General features: G+C 38.7%; 1 protein-coding gene across 2 annotated transcripts in view; it reads right to left on the bottom strand.

Annotated features, from left to right (window-relative positions):
* Nucleotides 1-1740: 1740 nt before the first annotated feature.
* RAB3C (RAB3C, member RAS oncogene family) overlaps nt 1741-11589 on the bottom strand; it is a 137781-nt gene continuing 127932 nt past the window's right edge. For both annotated transcript variants that reach the window (XM_074812780.1, XM_074812778.1), the window contains one exon: nt 1741-10103. In XM_074812780.1, coding sequence (XP_074668881.1) covers nt 9916-10103 — 188 coding nt within the window. In that variant the 3' untranslated portion in view covers nt 1741-9915. The remainder of the gene's footprint in view (nt 10104-11589) is intronic.

The following is an 11589-nucleotide window of genomic DNA, read 5'->3' as shown; positions in this document are numbered from 1 at the left end:
GCTTCCCATCGCCTATGCCTGCCACTGATGACCCGAGTTCACCATGGCTTAAAGCACATCTTTTCCTGGTGTCAACCAGTTAAGCTGAAAATCTTCTGTATTACAGTTTAATTCTTCAGGATCTTGGAAGAGTGCAGACAGACATGCAGACACAGCAAGGCACTTCATAAGATTTTTGAAGGCACCTTTGGTTCTTGCTTTACAGCTCAAGTTGCATGGATCTGTACAAAAAACAACTAACCCTCCTTGCGCTTAACTGCCTCAGCCTTCTCAGTCCCTTCAGCTGGGTGTAAGCCCAGTTTGCCTTTCTGGATTTTGGTGAATCACATTGCTAAGCCATCTGCCCTCACTTCACTGGGACATTCTGCCTGTTTGCCTGTTCTTACTCAAAGTCAGGGATCTTTTCTGTGTCACTTTACATCTCCCCTTTCCAGCATCTTTTCTGACGTCTTTTTCTTTTGTGTTTAGGAACTTTCTGTCTCTGTATCTGTCCTTCTGACTGGAAATAAGATAAAAATGTGTTTTGCTGAGCAAGAAACACTAGTTGTTGAGACAGGTTTTATCCTAGTAGATCACCATGCTCATCTACTCGTCTGTGATTTTCTCTAGTCTAGTTCTATGTGTTGAAAGTCCCAACACATTAAAAATAACACCAGTTCAAAAATTCTTTCATTCCAAGGTATCCATCAGAAGTTGTCTGTTCCTTCCCTGTTATCCTGTCCCTCTTACCTCTCATTCTCTTGTCTTTAGCTCACCTTAGTAGGCAGAGCAAATACATTAGGGCCAATCTCACAGAGCAATGGAATGAGGAAGGTCAATGGAGAAGATATTAGGTTTGCTGGTAGCTTGGAGGAATGAGGTGATTAAATTACAAGAGTCCATGCCAGAAAGAGAAGCTCTATGAATGAGGGCAGTCAGCTGCACAGATAGACCCCTCAGCAGAAACCTGCCTAGAGATACAGGATCCCAGGCAATAAGCTAGGAAGTGCTTGGTGTTCAGTGAGAACCAGACATTAATCAGGCAATGTTTACTCTGCAGATGAGGTGTAAACATAGTAGAAAAAATGGGGAACTTGTTTGAAACACAGTGGAACAACAAGAGGGAACATGTGCTAAAGGAGTTTGCAGGTGGACTCCTTCAACCAGGAGCTGGGGAGCACAGGGGACAGTGCAACCTGTTCAACAGATTGGTTGAAGATTAGGACTTACATGGAGGGAAGATAAATTCAGGAGTCACAGTAGGGTTCAAACTAGCACAAGGGTTTGTGTGTGTCTAGGAAAAAAGCAGTACCTGGACAGTGATATATCACAACTTGTGTGAAATATGACCCACAGCAATTGAGATGCCTCACTGAGGCTAAGATGTCATGACCAACTAATAACAGCATCCAAAAGGCACAGATACTGTTTAACAGTTTATACAGTGAAATGTCAAAAATAAAAATTTTGCCCCATTTTAAAGGGTCAGCATATAGGCTGAGACAACAGTGTGGGAAATGTCTAATCTTTCTCCTGTAGACTCCTAAGGCAAAGTCTCCAGTGAATTCTGTGGGATTCAGACAGAACTGCAACTCACCAGTGCTACTGAGAGGATATTAATGAAATTAATTATTGCAGCTGTGGTATCATTGTCCATTATTTTGTCAAAACTGAAGTAATTCTCTCCCAGTTTTAGTAAGAGAAAGGAAATAAACAGAGGGAGGAGGGGGGGGGTAAGACCATGTCACCACATCTGAGATATTCATGAATATAGTCTCTTGAATATTTATTGTAATTGCAAAAGGAAAAAAAATCGAACAAAAAATTGAACAAACAAAATCCACTTGGTATACAGAAGTCACATACAAACAGAATATCCAATGGAATACACATGGTCTCTACCTTCACATAGAATTAAAACTCTGCACATGGATAAAACTTGTACTTCACATTCAGACAAGAGCTCCCGTGGATGTATGCAGAAGATTCACAAAATATGTCACCCAGCAGAATTTTAAACTAACATAGTTTTTAGAACCACAGTAACTATATTGTAGTAGGAGTCAGGGGAGGAGGGACAGACTGAGTCTCACCCCCTCACAAATGTATCCTAAGCAAGTACTTCAAATTTTCTTCAAGAACAATTCAGCAAGCAAGTTAGCTTGAGGGAGCCAAAACAACTACATATTCTCAAGGTAAGCATTTATCTTTGTGTGTGTAATCACATGTCTATGAGGAATGATAAAAATGCTAGGTAAAATTATCTGCCAGCCCTTGAACAGTCAGGTCACTTAGCAATAAAAAGTTTAGGTAAAGCATCCTCAGTCCTGTAGCAGTCTGTATATCTGGATTTAAGTGGTACCTCATATTATGACTGTTACTTTGTCTGCTGCTCAGCTACAAAGACATCAAGAATTTCCCTTTTTTATTAAGCAATCCCAAATTTCTCTCCACATGCATTTTCATTTCACTCCAGCCTGTATAATTTTGCAGTTGTTTTCATGGCAGAAGGTACAAAAATGGAGAATTTTGAGGGCTGCTCAGGTCATTGCAAGTACTGTCCTGTGCTACTTAATGTAATCTGGCTACTTTACTTTCTCAGAGAAACTGTTTGATGCCATAAGAAAGGAAAGCTGTGATAGTGGTCTCTAGTAGGCCTTAAGAGTTTCGTTCTTTTCCTGATGAAGCTAATTTAAAAAAACCCCAAACCTAAATCAACCTTGTACATTGTCAGAAAAATGCATCAGATCAAACTAAAAATCTACTTATATACCTTTCAATGTGGTACTAATGAAAATAATTTGTTATGAAATTGTTCAGCAAAACCAGTTACTCCCCTTGGCCCAGACTCATTAGCCTATCTCTATTTGACAAATTCCTGACATGTTCCTTTGAAACCAGAGATGTAGCAAGAATTAACAGAATGAATTTATATGCAGAGTCTGTGGGCACAGCTGGGAACACATGGCCAATCAGTGATCCAGAGTTTAAGGTCCCAGATGTATCCAAGGGTTTTGCTGAATAGGAATGGCCTTCCTCGTGTGCTTAGAGAACTATTAGAAATATGCAAGGATAGCAGGAAAGGAAAAAGAAATGATTTAATGTCTCCTTTTAATTTCAAGGTTAGATTCTGGGGCGGATTTTGTTTGGGCTGGATTTGATTTATACCTCAGATTTACTGCTAACAGTGGAGTTGTTCAACATTGAGGGCCATGTAACAGTTGAGTGAAGAGTCTAGGTCAATATATTTAAGGATGTATCTTCCATCTTTAGGATCTAGAAAAGTTAAGAAACTTAATTGGCAGAAGTCACTAATTAAGGTCACCATCTACTGTGCTGGACCATTCTGACTGTGACCCTTAAGCTGTTCCCAAAAATGTTAACTCAGGGCACCAAATGAAGTTTGCTGAGTCATCTGCAAGAGTATTGGGTATTCATATTTGATATTTCAGATAAGTATTATGAGTTATCTGTGTCAGATTAAAGAAAACATGCCCACATGATATTATGTGATACAGGCAGACAGAGCATGTACCCGATTCTTTAAGAATAAATAACTCACCATAACTGCTGAGCTCTGGGGGGTTCTTTTGATGCCTCTAGAGAACATGCTTTAAAAATATAGGCAGATAGTTTAGAAATGGTTACAAGCATCTTCTGACTGAAAGCACTGTCCCACTAGTGTTAGTGTAACATGATAATTTTCAAACAGGACACTTGCAACTCTGAAAGTAAAATTGACATGCACTTGCAATAAACATACAAATACCTTTTACCATTGTCTTATATATGAAAAATAGTTTAAATGACTTAAGAATATTCTTACACTACACTGGCAAAGTGTTTACTATATAAATTTTACTACAAGACACATACATCTATTGGAAATCTTAAGCCACACAGGCGTCATCAACAGCTTATCACACACACATGACACTTCTCCCTTTCACACGTTTATATACACTGAGTAAATAATTAAATATTGCACTTATTGGCCCATGATTCCTCAGTTTTGAGGTATTCAAAAATAGAAAACATATCTATTTTTATAACATATTTTCATGCAACACTTAAGACATTTGAATTCTACAAACACTAGTATATAGGTTACACATTCTGACAGTCCAACCGAGCCACGACACATCTGACATTACTGACAAAATATTAAACAGGAGTTACAGCACGAACATTTAATTTAACACTAGTTGCAGGTACATGTCAGAATTACTTGAGGAAATTTATCGCCAGAAGTGGTAAGGAATCTCTAGCTTTCATTTCTGCATGTTATGCATGATCCTGAAGTTACTGGAAGATTAGGACTTTTGCTTCCCCCCCAAATCAAATACCAGGTACCTTATTCTACAAATGACAAGCCACCTACATCTGCTGGAACCGTGGATAATAAACCTATGGTCTGCAAGTGTAACCCAACTGATTTCTGGTGCTGAGACTTTATGGATAACTTCTACTGTGGCATTTAGGGAAGGTTGCACTGAACATGAACAAGTAAGAGTAGGAACTAAATGAGTGTCAAATATGTACTGCTGTGTATACTGAGTATACTATACATATGTAGTTACAATTTCTGTTTCAATGAACATCCATGGATAAACAAAGTAAAAAAAAATGAGGAAAAAATAGAAAGATAAAAGCTTAAATTGCAAAGGTGAACTAAATTTACCCCTTAATAAAGAAAACTGGTACTAATAATTTAAATAATTGAAATGAGTTGCATCTTTAAAAAAGACTTGATAAATAATGAACCTTGGAGAATCTGGAGTCAGAGTGTATGGATTAAGAGACTATGTCTATGGATTAAATGGTGTAAATCAACAAAACTCACTCCCCTGTTGGCATAAGTGAAGACATGTTGCTTTACACCCCCTGAGGGTTTATCTGTGAGGATTTGCATACTCATGGTCTCACATTGCTAAATCTGTCATCCTAAAGGAGAGCTAGGCTCATACACTGTGTGTCTGTCTGTATGAAACAGGCCAAGGAGGAATCTGTCCATCAGCAGAACAGTAATTTTGTTAATGCCCTTAAAAATGCAAATAATAAAATTTGCCTCTCACAAACAAATATAGAAAAGAGTAGTTGGGGAGGGGTGAAATTTCGGATGGGGGCTTCTTTTGGAATGCAAAAGCAGCATCATTCATCTGCTATTGAAGAAACAAAGGCATCATTATCAGGTGTAGAATTTGTAAGATCATTTTTTTCCTAAAAATTACAAATGCAAAGCATTCTTGAAGTTAGGATCAAACTCCAGCAGATTTTGTGCATCCTGAAATAACACTTCATTCATAAAATAAAGAAGGTGCACATGGTACAGCTGAATATACAGAGCTGAGCAGACTGGGAAGAAAACTTAATCTTTCAGACTGATGCTCTGGAAAGGCCACAGAGATGTAGTTGCTCAGGTAGTTTCTCTAGGCATTACATTAAGTATAAACACAAAGAACAAACACTTCCAGGTAACAGTCACATACACAGCTGTTCAGAGTGAAAGAGTATTTTCTGACAGAAAATCAGGCTAGTTCATATGCATTTCAAACACCAAACAAACAGGTCTAAATAAACAAACCAACAACAACAACAAAAAGATACAGTATTAAGTTAGTTGCGCTATAAGGACCAGAATGCTTGTGAACATGAACTCTTATCAGAATCAAAAACATGCAACTGAAGGTTCAACCCAGCAGGGCTTGCGTTCAGCAGGTTGGTGCCAGGAGGCACCACAGGAACCAGTCACATCCCATGCTCTTGTGTGCTCCCAAGGCATTTTCTAAGCACTCATTTGAACATGCAACAAGCAAGACACTGTCAGAGCATGATAAGGCTGGTGCATTACCCATGCACAGCATTAGCCTGTTGCTAAAAGCTTTAGTCTAGATCATAACTTGGAAATGTGTTGTGCAGTATTAGTTCAGCTGGCACCATGGAGCTCAGGACCCTCTCTCAGAAATGTAATGTGCTCTGTGTGTCAACTGCTGTATCTCAAAAAGTGACCTAAATCTCAGCCGAAGGTGTTATAGGGGACTGGACCGGTAAGGCTCCACGACATTCAGTCTTATTTCTGTGCTGAGAATGACAACAAATTAGTGCAAAGTGTGCAAGCACACTTACATCAAGAATTGTTATGAGGCTGAAAGTAGTTTTGGATCTCTTATCCTAGGTTTCGATTTAATGATCCAGCCCTTTTCCATCACTAGAATATAACTCTTTTTAGCCTGGTACTTTCTTTTGATGGAACTGTGCTACAGCAGTGGATAGATCAGGGATTTAACCAAATCCTGCTTGTCTCCTCCAACAACTCATAATCAGTGACTATTGGATACATGTGAAGAACAAACCATTGATTATTTAAATTTTGGCCCTTGGTCAGGTTGGGATGGGATTTCCAGAAGTGTTCAGCCTAACTCTACTTGTATTTAAGAAAATTGCAGTTCCATCACAGAAGTCAGTAGGAGCCAAACTAGATTGAAGGAGCCACACTAGACTGACACAGGCTGCTTTTGGATATCCTACCCTATGAACAGGCCAAGGCAAAATTTTAAATAGAATTAAAATCCAAATCTTACTAGTTTCCTCAGAATTCAAACTAAATTTTTAGAATGTCTGGCAGAGGGATAGTAAATTACTTCTCAAAAGCCTTTCTGTCTTTTAGGTTTCTCTACAATAGCCAGGTTCCAGTTGAGAGAGGTACTGAGACCATGATGCTCCTGATCTAAATGTGACCAAACTTTACAGCAGAAAACTCAATATTGCTGTGAAACATGTGGCTGCAAAACCCAACCTGTGATGGAAAATAAAACCCTACTTTTCCAATGGTAGGGAACCCTGATTGTTAAGAAAAGGTCTACTTGAATTTCCACACATTTTCAATTTCAGAGGAAGGGATGGTAAGATAAATTGGGTTCAATGGGACATCAGCAGGTCATCCTTCCCAACCTCCTGCTCAGAACAGTGTTTATTAAGAGGTCTGAGCAGTCTGCCCAGGGCTTTAGCCAGTCTGGTCTTGAAAACCTTCAAGGATTTGATGTGAACACTTTAAAAATTAATCTGACTAATTTGGAACTCTGTGACAATGTCTGAGTGCCAGTACAAAGATCCTAGGAGCTTTTAAATACTGACTGGTTCTCCTGCTGTACTTCAAATGTGCCTTTTCCTTATCATACATGGCTGGCAGTCTAATGAACAATGTTACTCTGGCAGCTGCTTCCTCCATCCTCTCCATCCCATGCAGAAGGTCAAACATGTTGGAGGCCTGGGAGGTTAGTTGTCTCAGAAACGTGAAAGAGAGATTCCCACTCTTAGATTTTGCTGTCACTTTTCTGCCCAGACTTGATGCAAAATGAAAAGCAATTAATTAATCCTATTTAATTAAAGAACTATTTATCTATCACTCAATTTGTTTAAAAAGATATATGCCAATAATGTATTGCCACCACTGATTAGAGGTTTACATGGTCATAAAGAGGCAGAGAGGGTCTTGAATTCATTGCAGTGGAGTGCAAGCAAGGTGTGGCTGTAGCAAGGGGCATCTTGATTTTTTTTCCTTATTACAATGTGCACAGGAGGTGCAATTTTGCAGCAAGCATCCCAGAGGAAAGCTGGAAAAATACTTGCACTGGTAGCCATGCTGCATGATCCAGGATATGCCCAAACTCATGTAAGATGTGACTATGTCCTTCTCTCCCCCTGCCTCACCTGAGATGACTCAGACTAATAATACAACCTATACTTTTTCTAAAGGACTTGAGCGCTGAAGCTGAGTGCTGTCTCAAGGCTTCCCTGCTCATTTGTCTCCAGCAGGAATAACTGCACATAACAAGAAAAGGATGGAAAACTGCACACCATCTCACACAAAGCTTCCTCAGCTTCTTATCACTTCTTCTTCCAAAGCAGCTGGTACCTAGCGGGTGAAGAGGTATCAATGAAAGTCTCTCAGCAGTGATCAACATGCTGCCTTAGATGGGGGAGAGAAAAGCAACATCCCTGAAGAGAGGCAGGGTTATGGTTGAGATACATGCCTCTTCCACCTGGCTGCTCATCGCCCCAATTGGACAGTGCTTTCTCTTCATGGAAGTAAACAAGTTAAGTCTAGTCTCCATGTATACTGGGAAAACAAGTGCTTAAGTAAACTAGCTAATAGGACAGACATGTTTTAAAACCCCAGACTGAAGAAAGAACATTTATCCATTTAAGTTAGGCAGCCAATGTAGTGCCTGATGGCACATCCATTTTACATGTGTCTACATGTGTTTGGAAGTAATTTTTACTGTGTCAAAGTGTATATAGGTTATTTAATCAGTACAAAAAAAGTGATCATTTTCTCCTAGAGTATTTCAGGAATTATATAAATTACCTTCAAAAAACCATAATGTCTGTAGAGGGATTTCTTTGCAGTTGTGAGCAGTTTGCAGTACCTTGTGTTACTTCTTTTTTTAATTTGTCTTCTGATTTTTCCCATTGGAGACAGTTTAAGAAATGTCAGCCTTGTCCTAAATTCTGTCTAACTGGAACAATAAAACAGTTAATGCTTCTTCAATTATGCTGTTTAGTCAAAAAATGTCACTGTGACGCAAGTAAAGCTGTTGTACAAAGTACTCCAGGGCACAGATGTAAGAAACTGCCACCAATTACTAGAAGAGCACTCTTAAACTGTGAAATATGACTATTTTTAACACTTTATTAAAAAAGAATTTGTGTACTTTATCCTGCTATCTTCACAGCCTTTTGCTGATCTTATGAACGTGTTCAGCCTAACACTGGAAATGTTGACAATTTTTAATTACTCCTAAAGTTTTTAAAAATCTTGTGAAACTCTGATTGTCTTGTCCAAATAGCTATCCTCATCAAAATAAAAATAAGGTCAAACTCCATTTCACTGACACCAGCAGCACTTCTGCAATAGGTCTGAGTAAAATACAGGTGTTTGTAACCAGTGTGGTAATGGTTGGCTCAGTGACTGAATGGGAGATGAAATTCCTGAAAATTTAAGTATGCAGGTTTGATAGCAACATGACAAGACAGTTTTTAGCTATGAACTACTGAGTGTAATGGATTTGGCTCTGTCAGAGTTAATACAGAACTGTGTGTTTGATATCTCATGCAGGTAGAAATGGAAAGAGCTACTCAGCCCTCCACTACTGGGGTAGGTACTACTGGGATCTCCGTAATGGTGAAACGAGAAATTAAGTCCAGTTTCAGAAAGGTGTTAGATAGACATGCAGCTCCCATGGAAATGTAAACATACTAGTTATCCAAACAGGATGAAGTACCTAATATGTCTGAGGGTCTACAATGAATACCCACATCCAGTTGGAAACTCAGATGGAAGTTTGGTGGCTTTGGGTCCAGGAACTAACTTCTTTCTAACTTCTGCAATTCCTAATCAGTCATGATGTGTAACATAATAAGTGTAGACTTGCCAAGGCAATATGCTCCAGGAATTGTCCCTTATAGAAATGATCTGGACAGAATGAGGGATTAGTTCACTAAAGGAATATTTCTAAATTGATTTTCAGTCAGGACAAAATATAAGTGGCATCAAGAAGCTTATTCTAAAACACCTTGGCCACTACACTAAGGATACAACTATATAATTTGAAACTGATGAAGCAAGAGACAATTCTAGGCAAATGTGGTCTGAGGGCATGGCACCAGCTGAAGGAAGCGTAATGTAAAACAGTAAAAAGAAAAGAGAAGTTAATAACCATCCTGCATGCAAAAGCCAGATGCTAAAAAATGGACTGTCCTTTCAAACTAAAAACCTCTCTATCTCCTTACACATACTTGACCAGCTGCTGATGTAAAATAAAAGACTTTTCTCCCAAATAAATTAATAAGACAGTATAAATAAAGGCATATAGACCATTCATAAACACTCTGTTGGCAACAGAACCACTGGAGCTGCCTTTGCTGATAGCTGCATTAACAGCCACAGTTGGGCTGCTGTGGAGGAGGGGTGTCCTTTAGCCGTGTGTTTTGCTTGCTGGCAGCAATTGTGGGATCCGTCTCCAGACTTTCTGACATTTTGTCACAGATGATATCCACAAGTCGCTCAAATGTCTGCTTGACATTAATGTTGTCCTTGGCACTTGTTTCAAAAAATTCAAATCCTAAGAAAATAAACAACACGTTTATGTTCAATGTGTATTCCAGTATCTCCAATAAATACACAAACTTCTCTTGGGCAAGGAGGAGTGGAGAGACACGCAGAAAACAAACATATGAGAGCACACATATAAAAGAGTGATATTGCAAGAGCAGTTAAAATTGTAACACAATCAGTGTAAGTACACTGGTGCTACTTGTTTTACACCAAGCCAGGTAAAATAAGGACTGGCCCAAATACATTCCCTTAGACAAATTCTACTTTTAAACAGTTTAATCTAAAAATTGACAGCGATTTGACAGTAGTATTATTTTAGAAATGCTCTGTATATCCATCCACTGGGAAGGAATAATCTACTGTTCTATCTCTATTATGTTCTTCTAAGCATTATTCAGCTGGAAACAGCCACTTCCATTGTGTCATTAACCTGGTACCAAAACAGACAACTGTGTTTGGAAATAAGCAGGTAAAAAACCCAGCAAGACAAGGAAACATTTCTACAATTTTTTATCTACTTAAGTTAGGGGTGAATTTGTGAGACCAAAGGGACTCCCAACCCCACAAATCAAACTAATAAAAAAATACACAAACGCACATAAGGAAGAAAACTTCTTTAATTAATTTATTTAGAAGGACTTTTTATCTATCCATTCCCAATGGCTACCTCAAAGGCAAAAATTTCAGAGCTATCCTTAACCCAGAGGGGCACTGGAAGCCTTTATGGAGCAGAGCCAACTTTCCTAAGCTCTCTTCCTTGCCCCCATTTGTCCCATGCTTCATCTCCCACATCTGCTTCCTTCATGTAGGCCAGGTTTGCAACTTGCTTGTCAGCCTGTACGCCAGGCTTCCTTTGCAAAACGTTTGCCCTTTTCAATTTTTTTATTTTCTAAGCCTTTTCCCCCATGCTCCACCTTTTCCCACAGTTACCACATTGCTCACCTGAGGATTCACTGGTAATTTAAAACTTTCTCCTCCTTCTGTCTTTCCACTGCCTAAGGGTTCAGTATTAAAACAGTTTACCAAACATGCAATCCATTGGTAATTTTACAGAAGTGCCTTAGCCTTTGCACAACTATTTTGATTATTTCTGATTAAATCTGAATAACAACATACAACTATCACCACGTTTAATTAGGAGAAAAATCACAGTAAGAAAATGTCGATCATTGAAACTCTTGACAGAAGGGCAGAAAAAGCTTTTTGTGTTTGTTTTTTGGGGTCTTTTTTTTTTTTTTTAATGTATGTGTTTTCTAGTGAAGGAGCTAATCTTCTATTTTGAAAGGCCACTTGAAATTTAAATGCAACTACTTTGGTCACATTAGAACTAAACAGGATGTAATGGGCACATTCAGTCCTATAAGTGCACATAGCTTTTTCATGTTTGAGTACTAGGCTAGACTTACAGCAGATGATTATATTTAACTTGGCATGATATCCCAGCATGCACTAATAACCAATGCAAAAACTTAACTCTCTGTTCTGAATTTTCT

Source organism: Strix aluco, chromosome Z (assembly GCF_031877795.1).
Source record: "Strix aluco isolate bStrAlu1 chromosome Z, bStrAlu1.hap1, whole genome shotgun sequence".
Classification (NCBI taxonomy): Eukaryota; Metazoa; Chordata; class Aves; order Strigiformes; family Strigidae; genus Strix; species Strix aluco.
The sequence above is the reverse complement of the archived record's forward strand: the minus strand, read 5'-3'. Positions and strand labels throughout refer to the sequence as shown.